Source organism: Canis lupus, chromosome 20 (genome assembly GCF_048164855.1).
Source record: "Canis lupus baileyi chromosome 20, mCanLup2.hap1, whole genome shotgun sequence".
Taxonomy (NCBI): domain Eukaryota; kingdom Metazoa; phylum Chordata; class Mammalia; order Carnivora; family Canidae; genus Canis; species Canis lupus.
The window spans coordinates 22,303,512-22,323,814 of NC_132857.1; the positions used below are offsets into that span (position 1 = coordinate 22,303,512).

Genomic DNA, 20,303 nt, shown 5'->3' on the forward strand with positions numbered 1-20,303 from the left:
AGTGGAAATAATGATTCTTACCTCACAAACCTGCTGCAAGGAAATGAGATGATGTCCATAAACTGCCTGGCAAAGAACTTGGCAATTTGCATTACTCAATTGGCATTACTACAATCTCTCCCTATCTTTGGTCATGGAGAATACTCATGATATTGTTACTATTTCTGAATAAAAAGTCTCATTGTCTCCTATAAGCATAAGTAAATCATTTGAAGGATTACTCTGTTAGATATCATACTAAGATTTCTGCGGTATGATCTCATTTAATTCTCATAACAGCCCTATGAAGCAGGTGCTTTTATCACCATCCGGATTTTATAAATGATAACAGTGAGGCTTCAGAAGTGTAACTAGTTTACCCAGTGTCATGTAGGTAGTAAATTATGAGGAAGGATTAAAACTACGTAATTTGATTCCAGACCTCGTGCTCTTGCCATTACATAATGTTTTCTGATGAACACATGTAATCAAAGATTTAAAATTTTAAGCAAAGAAATCAAAGAAGAAGTTTAAAAATACTTGGAGACCAATGAAAATGAAAACACACTGGTCCAAAAACTTTGAAATCCAGCAAAAGCTGTTCTAAGAGGGAACTTTAGAGCAATCCAGCCCTACCTCAAGAAGCAAGAAAAGTATTAACCTAACCTTACACTACAGAAGCTGGAAAAAGAAGAACAAATAAAACCCCAAACCAGCAGAAGAAATAAAATAATAAAGATTAGAGCAGAAATAAATGAAATAGAACCAAAAAAAACAATAAAACAGATCAATGAAACCAGGAGCTGGTTCTTTAAAAAGATCAACCAAATTGATAAAACTTGAACAAATCCTAGCTGAAAACTTTCCTAATCTGGGAAGGGAAACAGGCATTCAGATCCAGGAAATAGAGAGATCCCCCCCTAAAATCAATAAAAACCCCTCAACACCTCAACATTTAATAGTGAAGCTTGCAAATTCCAAAGACAAAAAGAAGATCCTTAAAGCAGCAAGAGACAAGAAAGCCCTGACTTTTATGGGGAGGAATATTAGGGTAACAGCAGACCTCTCCACAGAGACCTGGCAGGCCAGAAAGGGCTGGCAGGATATATTCAGGGTCCTAAATGAGAAGAACATGCAACTAAGAATACTTTATCCAGCAAGGCTCTCATTCAACATGGAAGGAGAGATAAAGAGCTTCCAAGACCAGCAGGAACTGAAAGAATATGTGACCTCCAAACCAGCTCTGCAAGAAATTTTAAGGGGGACTCTTAAAATTCCCCTTTAAGAAGAAGTTCAGTGGAACAATCCACAAAAAAAGGACTGAATAGATATCATGATGACACTAAACTCCTATCTGTCAATAGTAACTCTGAATGTGAACGGGCTTAATGACCCCATCAAAAGGCGCAGGGTTTCAGACTGGATAAAAAAGCAGGACCCATCTATTTGCTGTCTACAAGAGACTCATTTTAGACAGAAGGACACCTACAACCTGAAAATAAAAGGTTGGAGAACCATTTACCATTCAAGTGGTCCTCAAAAGAAAGCAGAGGTAGCCATCTTTATATCAGATAAACTAAAACTTACCCCAAAGACTGTAGTGAGAGATGAAGAGGGACACTATATCATACTTAAAGGATCTATCCAACAAGAGGACTTAACAATTATCAATATATATACCCCGAATGTGGGAGCTGCCAAATATATCAATCAATTAATAACCAAAATTAAGACATATTTTGATAATAATACACTTATACTTGGTGACATCTAATAGTGCTTGGTACACTCAATAGGTCTTCTAAGCACAACTTCTCCAAAGAAACAAGAGCTTTAAATGATACACTGGACCAGATGGATTTCACAGATATCTACAGAACTTTACATCCAAACTCAACTGAATACACATTCTTCTCAAGTGCACATGGAACTTTCTCCAGAATAGACCACATACTGGGTCACAAATCGGGTCTGAACCGATACCAAAAGATTGGGATCGTCCCCTGCATATTCTCAGACCATAATGCCTTGAAATTAGAACTAAATCACAACAAGAAGCTTGGAAGGCCTTCAAACACGTGGAGGTTAAGGACCATACATGTACAAATCCTCAACAAAGTATTAGCCAACCAAATCCACCAATACATTAAAAAAGTCATTTACCATGATCCAGTGCGATTTATTCTTAGTATGCAAATGTGATTCAATATTCACAAATCCATTAACATCATACATCTCATCAACAAGAGAAGGGTCAAATCCATGATCATTTTAATAGATGCAGAAAAGCATTTAAAAGTACAACATCCATTCATGATACAAACTCAACAAAGTAGGTTTAGAGGGAACATACCTCAACAGAATGAAGACCATATGTGAAAAAAACTATAGCTAATGTCATACTCAGTGGTGAAAAAGTGAGAGCTTTTCCCCAGGATCAAGAACAAAACAAGGATTTCCACCCTCACTACTTTTATTCAGCATAGTACTGGAAGTCCTAGCCCCAGCAATCAGACAAGAAAAAGCAATAAATGGCATCCAAATGGGTAAGGAAGAGGTAAAACTTTCACTATTTGCAGGTGCCATGATACTATATGTAGAAAACCCTCAGGATTCTACCAAAAATGGACTAGAACTGATAAATGAGTTCAGGAAAGTCACAGGATACAAACCAATATACAGAAACCCACTGCATTTCAATACACTAATAATGAAGAACAAAAAGAGAAATTAAGAAACAGTCCCATTAATGATTGTACCAAAAATAAGATACCTAGAAATAAATTTAAACAAGGAAGTGAAAGACGTGTATATATATATATATATATATTGAAAAAAATTGAAGACATTCAATATATATATATATTGAAAAAAATTGAAGACAACACAAATGGAAAAATATTCCATGCTTATTGATGAGAGAACAAGTATTAATAAAATGTTCCATACTCAAAATAATCTACTGATTTGATGGAATCCCTATCAAAGAACCAATAGTATTTTTCACAGAACTAAAACAAGTAATTCATAAGCATGCATGGAACCACAAAAGACCCCAAATAGCCAAAGCAATCTTGAAAAAGAAAAAAAAAAAAAACTGGAGGTATCACGGTCCCAGATTTCAAGATATATTACAAAGCTGTAATAATCAAAACAGTATGGTATTGACAAAAATTGACAATAGATCAATAATATGGTATTATGGGCATAATGATCACCTTAAAGTATCTCTTCTATTTGATATTTAGGCTGAAAACATAGGTGTTCGGTGAAATAGATGAAAACAGACCAGGGCAGCCCGGGTGGCTCAGCGGTTTAGCGCTGCCTTCAACCCAGGGCATGATCCTGGAGACCCGGGATGGAGTCCCACATCGGGCTCCCTGCATGGAGCCTGCTTCTCCCTCTGCCTGTGTCTCTGCCTCTCTCTCTCTCTCATTCTGTGTCTCTCATGAATAAACACATAAATAAAGTCTTTAAAAAAGAAAACAGACCCTATCATTATTATTCTATTTAGAGCTCATTCATCAAATTAAAATAAATCACAATGGTATTATGGGAGAAATTAAGCTTTAGCTATTACTGCAAAGGTAACTGTGACCTGGTAAAAGAAGCTCCCTTTATCTTTCTCAGACAAACTTTTCTCTCCTTTGCTTTACTACAAGGAGAAGATACTATCAAACACTGTATCTTTCTCAATTAATTCCTTAAAACCAGTGACTCACAATCCTGGTTACATGTAAGAATCACTCAAAGAGCTTTTTCCAGATCTGATGAATCAGAACCTCTGGGGGAGGCAGTTTCAGAATGAGTGCCTGAAAAGCCTCCCAAGTGAGTCTGATGCATATCAGAATTGATCAACAGGACGAGATTCTAAAAGGAGAGAAGTTTTCCCGGCCTCTAAATCTCTAACCTCTCTGAAGGGAGATGCAGAGAATGGGACATAATCTGAGAATTGGGGAAGGTGCAGAGATAAGTCTGCCTATATTTTTTACCTGAAATAGATTATTTTTTACCTGAAATAGATTTTGACAGGTGCTTGATGGGAGGCCAGAAAGTGTTGCCCAATGAGCCTCCATGGTTCTAAATACAGTCAAGCATGGCCAGACTAGCACTTGTCCTTTAAAAGTGGTGAGAAGGGGTGCCTGGTGGCTTACTTGGTTAACTTTCTGACTCTTGATTTTGGCTCAGGGTTATGATCTCAGGGTCATGAGACAGAGCCACAGCTCAGAATCCACACTCAGCACCATTTGTGCTTCTTCCTCTCTCTCTCTCTCTCCGCCCCCACCTCTTGTGCATATGCACTGTCTCTTTCTCTCTCTCTCTCTGTCTCTTTCTCTCTCTCTCTCTCAAATAAATAAAATATTTTTTAAAAATAAATAAATGTGGTGAGAAGCCTGGAGGCCACTATCTACATGCCACTTCTGTGTTAGTTTGGTTTTAAGATGAGAAGCCTTAATAAAGTCTAAAAGGACTACCAGGACTTGTGCTCTCACCTCTACCTAATTTACAGGCCGATTTCACTCTCCTGAACCTTCTGCCTGTGTCTCCAATCCAGCAAAGTCTTCCATGTTTCTGAAACATCAGTTAGTCACATTCTGTCCCTTCAACTGACAAATGTATCTTCCCTCCCTTCCCCCTTCCTTCCTCTTTCTCTCTTCTAAGTAATCCCAAGTTATTCTTTAAAGGTCATTTCAAATGAGCTCGTCAAAGAAGCCTTCCTCTCCATAATTGAAATCAGGTGTCAAGTCCCTCCCTAAATTTCTCACCTCAATCTTTAATTTTCCTCTGCAGTACTTTCCAGAGGTTGTGTTAGGCAGTTATTGATGACATTCTCTGTTTAATATCTGTCTTCCCCCTCCTCACTTAAATCCTGTTTTTGAGAGTTGGGCCTGGCTCCCTGTTGCCCAGACCTATCAAGTGCCTTTCTCCTAGTACAGGTCCAAACACTATCTGTTGAATGAATAAAGTAAATAAGAGAAAGACTATTTTATGTCATGCCTTTTTCCCTGTCCATCCCTGCCAGAAAACTATTTCATTCACTTGTTCAATACAGAATTTTTTTATTCCTCTGATGTGCCAATGTTTGTGTGAATTTAATAATAAATCAGACATAGACTCTTTCCTTGAGGTCCATAGAGTCTAGTGGGGCATAAAAGATAGGTTTTCACATGCCTGTTACAGGAGCCTGTAAGGGAAACCACAAACTTTGTCTGTAGGATCAAATTTCTGTCCTCCACAGTTGTCAAAGAAAGACACTGTCCATGGTGGGGGTGGGGGGCCCTCACAAGAGGCTGTGTGACCTCCTGAGTCAGTTGGATTTGAATCCTTCATATTATGTCACGGCTGCTTGGATTCAGAGTCCAACCTGTATGCGCAGGAGCCTCCTAATCTGTAAAACCATCAGTTTCCTAGTGGAAAGGGAACACTGTCTTCATGTAACATGTTTTTAACAGGCTCCTGTAGGTGCTTTGACACTGAAGGAGATGTCCAGGTGGCAAATCAATGGTTAGTATCACTAACCATTAGGGAAATGCAAGTGAAATCCACTGTGAGATATCACACTACACAGCTATCAGAATAGCTAAAATAAAAAATGACAACACCAAATGTTCGTGTGGATGAGGGGAAACTGAATGACTCACACAGTACTGGGGAGAATGTGAAATGGCACAGCCATTCTGGAAAACAGTTGGACAGTTCCTAAGAAATAAAAAATAAAACTATAAAAAAACAAAAAACAAAAACAAAAACAAAAAAACATACCTAGCATATGACCTGGCTCTTCCCATCCTGGGCATTTAGCCCAGAGAAGTGAAGACTTCACGCTGACACAAAAACCTGTACACAGATGTTTATAGTAGCTTTATTAGTGACAGCCAAAACCTGCAGACACTTCGAACTCCTTCAACAGGTAGTTAAGCAAACTGTGATACATCCATATCATGATGTACTACTAAGGGACACCAGGAAATGAACTGTGAATCCTTGCAGCCATCTAGATGAATCTCCAGTTACATCAAATGGGAAAAAGGAAATCCCCAAATTTCATAAACTATGTGATCCCATCTGTATAACATTCTTGAAATGGCAACATTATACACATGGTGAACAGATTTGTGATTGCCAGGGATTAAAGAGGTGGTGGAGGGGGAAAGAAATTTGTGTGGTTGTAATCGGGGAATAGGAAGGACCCTTGTGGTGATGCAAGTGTCTCTGGAAGACTCCATCTGTAAAAAAACTGATGTCATCTCTCTGTGTTATTTATTACAGCTGCAAATGAATCTACAGTTATCTCAAAATAAAATGATTACTTTTAAAAAGTCAAAACTTGGAGGCCAAGATAAGGAAACCAGTATGTCAGTTTGGCAGTTACAACATGAGCTTTGAATATGTGACATCATAATGGCAGTGACCGCGGACCGCTGCGGAATCTTCAGGCTTCAAGCATTTGACAGTACTCTGCCAAGTGCTGTAGACTCACTCGATTTCCCGTCCCGCGAATTGAAGAGAAAAGGATGTTCCCGTCAATCAGAAAGCACGCTGAGCTTACAGGTGGACATTCAAGGCTTCAGCGCATGAGGTAGTCTTCTGATCCACTATTTCTGACCATCCAAACAGACCGGCAATAACAGGAACTGTTCTTTTCTTTTGTTTCCTCTAATACATAGAAACTAATTAGTAACTCCAGCACCAGCTTCCTGAAAAGCTGCTCCTGTTCATAAGATTCAGTGCTGCTGAGCAGAAGGGAGCAGGCTTTATACATCCTTGGGGGAGGCGGAGACACTTTCTTGGCTCCATGAGAGAGCCAACTCTCTCTCTCTGTGAGACAGTTTTCAGTGGATCTATGAAAATACCTGTCTTAGTTATGAAAGAATTTTTACACTCTGCTCAATTGAGTTGTTTTATTACCTATTTTGACCAGGAAGTCCTGTCAGAGCTCAGCCAAGTAATAGCTAAACTCTTGTGTTCAGAAACTTTCTGAGGTTTCCAATATTTTTGTTGATCTTTGAGAATTTTTACCCCAATTTTGAATATTGAATTAGATAAGATGGGGGTCAACTTCCAGGATCTTCAGTTATCTTCATTTTATCTTAACATAAAAGCAATTTGTAATTAATTCTTCACACGTTGTTTTATTTTATATTAGGCCACAAGTTGTCCTGTTTGTTGTTGTTGTTCATTCTCCTTCTTGTAATCTGCTCTACCTTTGGCTTCTTGGCTCTCGCCTACCTAATGGCTCACAATTAGCTCTGCAGCTTTCTCCACCACACCTCTAAGTGTTCGCATGCCCAAGGGCTTTGTCCTTGAAACTGTCCTCCCTCTGCATCAGTTTCCCAAGTGACCTCACCTCTTTCTATAGCTTTCTGTAACTCAGGGATCCCTGATTCTGAGCTCTGGAGCTCTGCTTTGGGGGTTGAGACTACATTTTAGTGTTGTGTGAACCTTGAAACTTGGCATTAAACTATATTGTGTATTTGACCAGTAACTAACTGCTCTGTGTTTGATGTGTTGCAGGAAGACCTCGTCTGTGGAGGTGGACACCCACAGCGAAAGCACTACATCATCTGAGGGTGCCACTCGTACCTTGCTCATCCATGGCCCCGTTGAGCTCAAGAAAGGCTGGAGGAGGCAGAAGTGGCAGCTTTTCTTGTACAGCGATTTATTACTGATGTCTAATACCAAGTAGGTGTACCATGTTTCGTGCTCTTGTGAATCTCAAAAAAAATGCATTCCCATTAACCCTTACTATACGAAAACATAACATTTTTTCCCTTTTGTGTTTGCCAATGCTTGAGTCCTTCATTCCATGAGTACTTCTGGAGGTCTTCTTTTGTGTCATGTCCCTGCAGCAAATACAATTGACAATGTGACAGACCAATGTCTCTCCTGCCTGGGACTAACAAATGATAAAATAAGAGGGGGAATGATAATGATTAGTGCTGCTGATAGAAGGTGGATAGGGGGCTGTGCAGAGAGGGTGGGAACATGTTAGGAATAGTCTAGGAGGGCCTCTCTGAGGTGGAGCATTAAAATCAAATCTATGAGAGGAGAAGCAGCCACATTGTGCCTGAGCCATCGAGGCTGAGAGACTTGCAGGTCTACATGGGTACAATCTGACCCCTCAGAGAGAGGGGCTCAGGGAAGCCTGATTTGACTAGAGCCCAGAGCATAGGCCATGCTATCAGATATGATACTATGCTCAGGGGTCTAGTCACACAGGGTCTTCACAGGCCATGGTAAGAAAGTGGAGATATTTTGCCAAAGGATTTGTAATTAGGGGACTAACCAAATCTGATTTATATTTCTAGCAAATTTTTCTGACTGTTGCTAGATAATAGATGGATGGGTAAGCAAGAGTGGAAGCAGGGAGAGTAGTTAGGGGAGGCAATAGTCCTGATGGATGGTATCAGGGCTCTATCTTAGCAGTTTAGTAAAAAGGAAAGATGGAGCAGGGTAGCCCGGGTGGCTCAGGGGTTTAGCTTCGCCTTTAGCTCAGGGCATGATCCTGGAGACCCAGGATTGAGTCCCACATCAGGCTCTCTGCAGGGAGCCTACTTCTCCCTCTGCCTGTGTCTCTGTTTTTCTCTCTCTCCTCTCTGTGTTTCTCATGAATAAATAAATAAATCTTTAAAAAAAAAAGATGGAGCAGATAGATGGAATGTAGGAGAAAGAATTGACTGTGTGTACTTTCCTCTCAACCCTGAACACAAATGCATTGAATATCCAGTCTAGAACATGATGATTGCTCAATAAATGTCTGGGAGCAGGTCATGGAAGGTCACCTGTTTACTTACTCCATCTCTGTTTGCATTATTCACAAAACGTGGAAGACCAAGAACACTCCCACAAACAAAATATCAAGAAGTTTTTTGGTCATGAGAAAAAACTAACTCCCTCTTTTTTTTTCCTGCTTTCACCCTAGATCTCAGTTATGCCATGTCATAGGTACGACATGCTAGTAATAATTTGGCAAAATGATATACTCATCTGAGTTACATTAATAACAATTTATCAGGGGCTTACTACATGTCAGATATTATGCTAAAAAACTTTATGTACCTAATTTTGTCTAACTTTACAATGACCCTGTGAGATGGGAGTATTTTTATATTGGAGAACCTTGATGCTCAGCAGTCTAATGGATCTGCCCAGGTTACCATATTAGTAATGGACAGAGTCTACATTTGAAATCAGGTCTATTTATTTCAAAGCACAGGCTTTTATTCACTATGTGATGCTACCATTTCTATTCTCTCTTTTTTCCTGAATTTCATACAACATTCCATGAACACCTAGATTCTTTCATTATTGAAATCGACCCTTCCTTTACATTGAGTGAACAACTAACTCCAATCTGCTTGGTAAGAAATAGATCAGAATGCTTAGTGAATTGAAAAATGAAGCAAGTACAGCCATCAAAAAAATCAGAGTCAAAGATAGTAGTAAAATATATTTGAGACTAGGGAAATTGCCCATAGATGTAACCTTGAAGGTGGTGATGTCATAAGGAGGACAAAGAGAAAAGGAATGTCCAGGCCTTGGCATGAGGTCCATATGAAAGACTCTCTTCCTCCTGATAGAAGGCCAAGTCATTATTTTAAAAATGCAGGCTAGTTACCATTCTCTTTATTTAACCAAGGTGGGTATGGGAGACCAAAATATGTGGGATGCATGCTGGGAACCACACTAGGAACATCACAGATGCCTCACCCACCTGGGTTTCTCAGTGATTGAGCATCTGCCTTTGGCTCAGGTCGTGATCCCTGGGTCCTGGGATCGAGTCCCACATCGGGTTCCCCACAGGGAGCCTGCTTCACCCTCTGCCTATGTCTCTGCCTTGCTCTGTGTATCTCTCATGAATAAAGAAAATTTTTCAGGGGAGGAGGGCGGGGGGTGGGAGTGAATGGGTGACGGGCACTGGGGGTTATTCTGTATGTTAGTAAATTGAACACCAATAAAAAATAAATTAAAAAAAAATCGAAAAAAAAATTTTTTTTCTCACAGCCCTCCAAGGCCCATATTTTTTATCATCCACAGGCTGCAGAGATGAAAATGGGAACAGAGGAAGTCTCAGAAATGGTCCAGTCATACATAGGGAAATCATGCAAGAGGTTCCAACCCAGGCCTGCCTTCATCAGAAGGCCATGTTCTTCCTTCCATACCATGTTGTACCCTTCCATCCTTAGCCCAAGAGACATGCTAACAAATAGCAAACTCATTTCCTGGTTGTTAGGACCTTGCAGACCATATTCAATTTATAAGGGGAATATGTTCTTCTTTTTTTTTTATCTTTGTAATTATTATAGCATTTAGGGACAGGAGAAGACTTTCCTTTTCTTACTAGAACTATTTATTGTCCTGGGTGCTGCTTACCTCTCAGCGGGTTTTACAGAGCCTATGATGTTCTACTAAAAAGATTTTTAGGGGATCCCTGGGTGGCGCAGCGGTTTGGCACCTGCCTTTGGCCCAGGGCGTGATCCTGGAGACCCGGGATCGAATCCCACATTGGGCTTCCGGTGCATGGAGCCTGCTTCTCCCTCTGCCTGTGTCTCTGCCTCTCTCTCTCTCTGTGACTATCATAAATAAATAAAAAAATTTAAAAAAAGAATCTTTAAAAAAAAAAGATTTTTATATAAAGATAGTGTTGTTTTTCCACTAGAGAGTTGCATCTATTGAAGGGCTGAATTTTTATTTCGAATGGTTCATTATGACAAAACAAGTTGAACATTTTTCATCTTTCACATATTGCTTTTGAGATATGTCCTTATGTCTACTCAAGGGTTTTTATGTGACAAAATCTTTATCAATTTATTTGTTAATGTTCTTTGAAAGAGACTCAGTTCCCAAAAGATTATCTTATATACTTTATATTATACATTGGTAATATTAGAAAATGTAAGTGATCACAGGCATGTTAACTTCATATTTAACCCAAGGTCTTTGATATAGAGAGAACACAGATTTTTAGAATTCCAAGTTCGGGATATCATCATGGTCAGGTTCTGGTGAGAGCTCTTTTTCTGCTTGCACGCGGCTGCCTTCTCACTGTGTACCCCAAGGCATGTCCTCAATGCATGTATGTACACACATACAGATCTCTCCCACTTCTTACAAGACCATCCATCTTACTGGATTAGGACCTGACCTTGATGATCCCATTTAAACTTAATTACCTTCAAAAGCTCTATCTCCAAACATGATGATACTGGCAGAGAGGGCTTTATGGTAAGAAGGCGGGAAAGCAGTGGGAGGGAGACACAATTTCATCCATAGCAGTAGCAAGCAGCACTTAATGCTTGCCACAATCTTTAGAAAACTACTATGAGATCATTCCCATAGTAAATATTTTGGTATATTTTTGATCACTGTTAATATGAAAAAATTTACCTTTTTTTCTAGAAGGAAAAAACTAAGAAGAAATAGCCCCTGAAATAAAAAAACATATTTCATCCCTGTCATGCCTTGGTCTTACATGGAGGAATCAATACCCTCAATCAATCTATTCAAATGAATAATCTGAGTTTAGTGCCTAATTTTTCCAATTAGCCATAAAAAAGGGGGTAGGCTGACCCAGGTTCCATTTTACCTCAGCTCACCCTCAGGCTTCAGCTGGAGACTCTCTCATCTTTAGGTTGACACTACAGAATTTAACAGAATTGAATAAATAGTTGATTAATTTCTACCTATTTTTCAGTCAGAATTAGTGAATTTTGGCTTGTGTGTAATAATGAGGGGAATTAAATGTTTCTTCACACAGAAATTCTATTTCTCTAGTTGTACAAGATGTTACTAATAGTGAAAATTGGGGATTTTTCTCACTTCTTTCATACACTAGAAACTTGTGTTCACAAGAATTGAAGTCAAATGGAATCTTCCTTATCATTTTTGGTATTCATTAGAATACTAAATAAGTTATTTTTCAAATAAAAATTACTTTAAAAATTAAAGTACTTTAAAGTACTTTAAAAATTAAAATAAAAATTACTTTATTTTTAAGAACAGTATCTACTTGGGGCCCTTGGGTGACTCAGTGGTTGAGTGTCTGTGTTTGGCTTAGGTCATGGTCCCAGGGTCCTATAATCAAGTCCCTCACCAGGCTCCCCAGAGGGAGCCTGCTTCTCCCTCTGCCTATGTCTTTGCCTTCTCTCTCTCTGTGCCTCTCGTGAATAAATAAAATAAATATTTTAAAAAGAGAGAAGAGTATCTATTTGATAAAATATTAAGATATTTGTACTAGTAGAAACCCGTGAAGAATTTAGAAAAAGGGACTGAACTTAGCTCACACCCTCTTTAGACATCACATTCCTCATCATTAGTTATTAAGGAATGTAGAAATGAAATAAAAAATGAATTTAATTTGGTCAAAAGATGAAGATGACTATTAACTCACTGTCATGAAATGACGAATAGTTACAGAGTAGACTATGACCCCTGCTCCCAACATTTGTAAGAGAATGCCTCTATCTTAGAAAACAGGATATCTCCCTAGAATCCTGCAAAACTCCCCAGTTCACTGGGGCTTACCTTCTGGCATAAAGATTAAGGTAGTGGAAAGCAAGAAGGACATCATGTTAATACAACTATAATAAATGACTATTTTTATAAATAAAAACTGCAGTTCTCCTCCTCTTCTTCTTGAGTCAGTTTACAGTAGATTAACACTTTCTAATTTCTGCTTAGATAATCCAATTGGGTCAGTGATTGAGAGTAAAGAAACACAGTAAGACCTTAGAAGAATCTATTGAAGTATAAAGCTTTGTTGTAACACGTTTTAAATATTTCCAAGCTAGCAACTGGCTTTATTAATATAATGCCTTGAGATTTATCCTCTCACTCCCAATATAAATCCCATGAGAAAGCTGGGCTGATGGCTCTGGGGACAGAAATGAGGCTGAGGTTAGGAAAGATGAAAAGGTTACTTCACGGTCAAGTGGTTACAAACATGGGCTTATGAGTTAGGCTGTCTGGGTTCAAACCCTGTTTCCTGCATTTGACAATTTATTTAAACTTTCTGTGAGTTTCCTTATTTGTAAAATGGAGTTATTAGAGATCATCTAGTGTAGTTGCTTGAGGATTAAATTTTTTATATTTATATTTATAAAATATTTAGAACAGAGCTTGGCATATGATAAGTGTTCAAAACGTTATAGGAGAGTAGAAACCACACTCTGGGCTCTAGGATAATTCCTTGGTTCAACTAATCCTGGTGCTTTATTGAACTAAGGTTATTGGATGGCTTTTTCCAGGTCAATGTATTTGGAAGTTTCCACACAGGATCTTAGGTGTCTGTATATACACAGATACCTATATTAGAAAGAAAAAAATCTGTAAAAACAAGCAGATACCTGTCTATCATTCCCCTTGGGCATATATTTCTGACATGACAATGCCTTTGGAATTACTATCTAGAAAAATGATTTTATCTGTTAATTGACTATGTTCCATAAAAATCTTCAAGCACATAGATACAGGCACTTGGCTGTAATGTTGAAATAAAAAAATGTTGAAATAAAAAATGTGGAAAGATGTTGGTATCCATCATATTCATATTCATTGTGTCCTAAGCTTTGAATCTACATTATCCTTCAAGTGGGCTTCCTAAAAGATTATTTTTATTTCATAAATCCCACTGAAGTGTTTTAGCTCTAATTGTTCCATGAATCAGTGGAGTCGTAGGGATTTTTGCACATGAGGTGTCTTTCATCTCAGTTTAGTTCAGTGTTTTCCACATGTGTTTCTGAATACTAAGGAGTTCCAGAGTGGAGGATCCAAGTTCCCCAGGCATTCCTTATAGGACCTGTAACTGTTTAAATCTCAAGCCCACCTGCGAGTCAAAGTTGTGAATTAACCAAATTAATCAATTAATTAATCAACCAAAATAAATCAATGGTGGTTTTCATCTTTGAGGTCAAAGAAGATTAGGCAGAAATTATCAAAAACCCATTTCACCCCTTCTTACTCCTCAGAGAAATGGGAAGTATCCATGACTTACATATAAGACCTCCGGACCACTGATCTTGGATTGATTGATGGACAGATGGATGGATGGATGGATGATTTTTCAGTTGGGCTCAGTCTGTAGGCTAACAATTTTTTTTGTTTTAGCCAGAATCTATGGGAAAATGGTATGGACAAAATTTTAAGAAGGCAAATTGAAAATAACCTATGCTTTAAAGGCTAGAAAATATTTTTAAAATTAAGGTTGAAAGTAACTTTTAAATCTTTCTGATCCAAGCTTGTTTTTTTTTTTTGTTGTTGTTGTTTTGATTTCATCTCTCTCCCTCACACTCTTTAAAAGGTTTATTTATTTGTTTGTTTGTTTGTTTATTTATTTATTTATTTATTTATTTTAGAGAGAGAGCAAGCATGAGTGGGGGGAGTGGCAGAGGGAGAGAGGAACCCGACTCCTCATTGAGTGGTGAGCCCTACATAGGGGCATGATCTCAAAAGCCTGAGATCATGGCCCAAGCCAAAACCAAGAGTTGGATGCTTAACTGACTGAGCCACCCAGGTGCCCTTGGTTTGTCTCTCTTAAGAAAAAAATTGTATAACTATTTTTATAAGTCATGTATCAGGTACCTTTGTTCAGCCCCTCAAACACTTTTCGAAGTATGCAAGTCATAAATGAATAATTAACTGCAATAATAGCCATAAAAATTATGTGTAATAAGTACCAAATCCAGCAATAGCAAATGAATTAATGGTTTTCCTACAAAGCTCTAAAATATACAGTGGTTACTCAAAACTCACCATTCAAAAATATGGCTGCTTGCTGCCATTAGAGTGTTTTCAGGTTTCCAAGCCAGAGTTTGCTCAACACACACATTGCAAAGGCCCATCTAACCATTTGCTGTGTGTGCACAGAGGGTAATAGAGATGTGGGAGACCTGATTTGCCCCAGAGCATGAGAACTGGTCTCTAATAAGCACAGCTACTCCCATAACATTTTTGAAATGTACTAACAGAGGTCATGTTTGGGATCTTTCTAGGTATAAGAAAAACTTTAAGATAAAAAAGAAAATACCACTGAACACCATGTGGATTGCCAACTGCATGGATACAGTGGGAGATGCCAACATCCGTTCTGGGAGGTCCTTTGTGTTGGGCTGGCCCACGGTGAACTTCGTGGCCACCTTCAGGTAAGACCGATGCCTTGGTGTCCTGTATCTACATGGCTTGAAAAGGATAACATTGTAATCTATTGTCTACCAAGCTGGTGACTCACTTTTTGACCTCCCATGACACTTGTTTTGCCTTGTACTCGGCCTAAGAAGGTGCTTATATCCACATGGAAACAAGTTATGTATAGTGGGAACTACTGGAGTAATTTCCTTCAGTTTTGATCAATGGTTTTTCAAATGGGCTCTAGTAGCCACCTGAGGAGTTAGGAGTTCTAGTTCTGTGGAAGGAGAATCAACAGAATGAGGTTCAAAATCTCCTCTCCAAGATCCTGCCCTCTGATTCCCAGGGAGTATCTGCATTTTTAAATCACCGGAATAGATTTCTTGAGCAAGTACTATTAAAGGGTCCAATTAAACTTGAAAAATTGCTTTTACACTCCCACGTTAATTCCCTTAACAACAGTATGTAATTATACAAATAAACTGATCATGCCGTTGAATACTAGGTTGCCTGAATTGCTGTGTACAGATTATCTTAGTTGGTGATGATCTAAAACAAAATATGATTCCATTGAGTAGAGGTTAGTTGTGTAAGACACATTCTTAGGCTGACAAGAGGATGGGGAATGTGGATCTCGACCCTGGATATCCTGAGCAGACACCTCTGAGTTTACAGGGATCATGCCACACTTGCATCTCTGTTTGAAACATCCACACCCCAAGCCTCATTCCTGTTTTATGTGGTTGTACTTAACATACTGCTTTCTTCTCCTCACCCCACTCCACCAAAATCTCACAGGTCATCATAAATGTAAGACAACAAAAATCTTTACAAGTTGTTAATTTATTAATCCTATAATGCAGCTGTTGACTTAATGAAAAATTTTCAAATCTTATTAGGAAGAAACATGTATTTATATCCTCTCTGCAGGTCTTCTTTTCCATAAAGATCATCAGTTCCCATTGCTTAATATCTTCTCCAGGTTGCAAGAGGATGGAAAGAGTTTCAAATGGGAATTAAAAAGAAAAAGGGAATATATAAAGTGTTTGGTAGGGGGATGTCCAAAAAAAAAATTCCCCCTAATAGGAGGAAAATGTGGAAGCCATTTAACTATTAGTTAAAAAGGCTGTATAAATATATAGAAGGCATTTATAACAACATCTGGCACCTAATGCTTTTGTTATTGATTATTATTACTGTTCTGTGGATTGGCACGAGTAACTAGAAGCTGTGTCTATGCACCTAGGCAGGTTGGGACACTAAATGGGCATTCTACTTTCTTGATGCGACAGGTCCTGAAATGGTGATGGAGAGGGTGCGGAGTAGTGTTGCTGGTAGAATTATACAATGTGACAGCCACCGTGGACAGTTTGATGGCTCCTCAATAAGTGAAACACAATTACATATGACCTCCAGACACATATCCAAGAGAAAGGAAAATATATGTCCATGCAAAAATTAATACACAAACATTTGTAGCAGCATTGTTGACAATAGCAAAAGAAAGAAAGAAAGAAAGAAAGAAAGAAAGAAAGAAAGAAAGAAAGAAAGAAAGAGAAAGAAATAAACCAAGTGTTTATCAACAAATATACGAAATGTGGTACAGGAGCTAGGGACAGGAGGGAAGGGAGAGTGACTGCTTAATAGACACATGTTTGCTTTGGGGTGATAAACATGTTCAGTCACGATGATTGCACAGAACGATGAATATACTAAAGGTCACTAATGGTCAATTTTCTTTTATGTGTAATTTACCACAATAAAAAAAATGCTGGTAAGTGGTAAGCCCACGTGTGAATGAGCCTTAAGACATTTGCAACTTTGGATATTAAATGCTGTGAAAATTTTAGCAGAGAACATACTGATCTTTAGTAGTTTTGCATCAGGGGATTGATCTTTCTCAGAAGATCACAGTGATGAAGAATACGGTTTTTAGGAACTAATTTAACATATTACAATCTGCCATATGTATAAAGAAATAAAAATATTACAGGTGTTTTTTCTGAAAAAGATATTCTTGTTTCTGAGCCAAGACAGTTCCATCAAATTGCTAAATTTCTTAAATGTGATTTAATTTGAATGGTAATATTCTTTATATCCGAATAGCCCTTGCAGCTGCAGGAACACTCTGAGCTATAATTAACCTTTTTCCAGTTCTGGAAACTAAATATCAAAGTGGTTAACAACATGCCCGTGATCACATAGCTTGCATCACATAGTCACAATTAAGTTTTCAGATTTGAAATCAACTTTTCTTCCTCTTTAGGATCTACTTCCCATTGCTTTAATACCACTCACAGATGAGTGGTATTAAAGAAGAGTCCACCAAAAGCCCAACTCTAAGGGGAGTACAATTTACACATCGACATCCCTTAACAATGGGCTCCTGATATTTTTAATCTGGAATGGTGATCTTAATATGTTATAGGAGTATTGTACATTCCTCAATTTTTTTCTTCTCATTTTTTAAATTGCAGTTCTTCAGAACAAAAGGAAAAATGGCGTTCTTACCTTCAAAGGTATTTTGTCAGTGTATTATTATAAGTCTTTAACCCATGATGGAAAAAATGTAGATCTCTTCAAAGCAGTGCCCCCAAACTATGTTCCCTCCCCTTAGTAGAAATTGTTACACTATCCTCCAATGATTTCTTATTTAATTGTACCCTGGCCATTACTACAAATAACCTGCTCTCCTTTACATGCATATATTGCTTATTTTTTATGAAATTCTGGTTATCACTCTCATCTTCCCCCACTCTCCAACCTCATGATTATAGCTAACATTATTCTCAAAACATATATTAAATTTCCATAAGTGCAGTTTACCCTACTGAGTAATGCTGAAATCAACTTCTAATTCCTACATTTGAAGGTGCTAGTATGCCCTCTGGTCTGGCTAGGCAGGAAAGCTTTGGTGACTGGATCTGCTGGTCAAATCTCACATGACGAGAGTGATCCATTGTTTTCCGAGTCACAGCTTATTTTCCTGAAATATTTTTGCATGTTTCCTTCCGACCCAAAATTTGGTTTTGCTGAGCTTATTTATATGCATTTAAAAATAACAAAGTACGTTGAAAATATGATCAACATAAATTGATTGGAAAATAAGGTAATTTATCCTACTCTATTTTGGGTTACTATCAAATTCGATTAGGTACATCATGCTAGCCAAAGAGAAGGAGCAGCCAAAAAGCATTCTCCTCAAAATCTTCACTGAGAACATCAAGAACTGTGCCTGTGTGAGTATTTTTAAGACCAACAATTAAATTCTGAGTTCCTAATTCTGACTGAATGAAAAAGATGGAGATAGAGGTGGAGACACAGAGAGGGAGGAAGCAGTGAGTTGGGGAGAGAGGAAAGAGAGAGCAAAAGGTAGGAAGAGAGAGAGAATATTTAGAAAAGTACCATGAGGAAAAATGTATTTTCCCCCTCTCCATGTACCTCTTTATAGACCTAAAAACTGCGTCCTAGGTAATATGAAGCAAGAGGAATACATACTACAGTGCTTAAGCAAGGAAAGAGTATTGGATGTTAAGTGTCTATAACATTTCTCTGGATCCTTCTAATTGATTATAGTGGCTTGTAATACAGTGATTTAGAATCAACCTTTTTTTTTCCAATGGCCAGCACTTACATACAGAATGGTCTGGATTGTCCCCACAGTCCTTTTTCCCCTCCAGATATTTTATTTGGTATAACTATAAACTCAGAGAAAAGTTGTAAGTATAAAAGTAATACAAAAAGACCCCGTATACTCTTTATCTAGATTCACCTATTGGTAACACTTTATTCCATTTGCTTTATCACTTATTTTCTTTCTGTCTATTACATGTATGTGTATACTTACGTTTGAGGGTCATACATATACTATGGCCCTTTTTCCTTAAACCTAAGCATTTCTTAAGAATAAAGATATTCTACAGTTATCACCTTTAGTGAATTTAACCTTGGCATAATACTTTACTCTGCCATTCCCATTCTCATTTTGTCAGTTGACCTCAATAATGTCTCCTTTCTAGTACAGGATCCACTTAAGGATCAGGTGTTTCATTGAGTAGTTATGTCAAATGCAGAGGAGTTTTGAAAAGTCTTTTGTTCCAAGGAATATCAAGATTGAATTGAACTAAGAGGGATGACACTTTTAAGGGATCAGCATATTTCTATTTCTATTTCTTTATACCGTGGGGAGAAAAAAATCAAACCAATTGGCCCAGTTTTGTGTGTAAAATTTGATTTCTGAAATTGTAGTACAGTAGCCAAGACATTTACAGTGATGAACAAGATACTTTGGGTATCTTTAAATGGTATTTTTTTTGTGGTTGTTGTTATAGTTTGAAGTAGCTCTAGATCACACAAAACATTATTTGAAGGAGGAAAAAAAAGGTATTCCTGGCTAAAGCAAAAGCCATGCAAATATTTTGATCTGTTGCTAAGTGCAGGCTAGATGCACTGCATGAAGGAGAGAGAATTCTCTAGCAGCAGAGCACATTCTCGTCTCTGCCTTTGATATCAATTGTGGCAGTGGTTTACATTCAGAACTTTCCTTGGAAAATTACCTTGAATTTTTTAAAAATCAACTTTATTGAGGTATAGTTTGGGTGAAATAAACATTTCTGATGTTCTTTCACCCATTCTTAAAGATCCAAGTTTCCCACTGCACTGTTTCACTTCATCGTAGAAAGATGATTCTTAGCATTCCTTGTGCAAAACTGGTGCAAACAGATTTACTTAATTTCTTTTATCTGAATATGGCTTTATTTCACACTGACTCTTGAAGGATATTTTTGGGGATGTAGAATTTTGTTTGCAGATTTTTTCCTTTTAGTCCTTTAGAGATGTTCCAGTCTTTTGGTCTTGATGCTTTCTGATGAGTAGTCTGTGATTAAACATTAACCCTCAGTAGGTGATTTGTCATTTTTTCTCTAGCTGCTTTCAAGTTTTCTCTTTATTTTTGGTTTTTAGCAGTGTGGCTAGGAAGTACCTAAGCATGGTTTTCTTTGAATCTGTCCTATTTGACATATTCTGAATTTCTTGAATTTATAAATTGATGCCTTCACCAAATTTGGGAAATTTTAATCATTATTACATCAAATATTTCCTTCCTCATTATTTCTCTTTCTCTCCTCCTGACAGTTCCATTCTTTGCATATCAGACACTTTCACATTGTTCAGAGATCTCTCAGGCTCTGTTAATTTTTTGA

General features: G+C 37.9%; 1 protein-coding gene across 11 annotated transcripts in view; it reads left to right on the forward strand.

The window, feature by feature from the left end:
• LOC140611749 (uncharacterized) overlaps positions 1 to 20,303 on the forward strand; it is a 93,381-nt gene that overhangs the window by 22,694 nt on the left and 50,384 nt on the right. For 6 of the 11 annotated variants that reach the window (XM_072788584.1, XM_072788581.1, XM_072788585.1 and 3 more), the window contains 4 exons: positions 7,495 to 7,662; positions 14,970 to 15,119; positions 17,580 to 17,621; positions 18,257 to 18,341. In XM_072788584.1, coding sequence (XP_072644685.1) covers positions 7,495 to 7,662; positions 14,970 to 15,119; positions 17,580 to 17,621; positions 18,257 to 18,341 — 445 coding nt within the window. Of the gene's footprint in view, positions 1 to 6,249; positions 6,560 to 7,494; positions 7,663 to 14,969; positions 15,120 to 17,579; positions 17,622 to 18,256; positions 18,342 to 20,303 lie in introns of all 11 variants that reach the window. The other 5 variants (XM_072788586.1, XM_072788587.1, XM_072788588.1 and 2 more) reach the window with 1 other exon arrangement.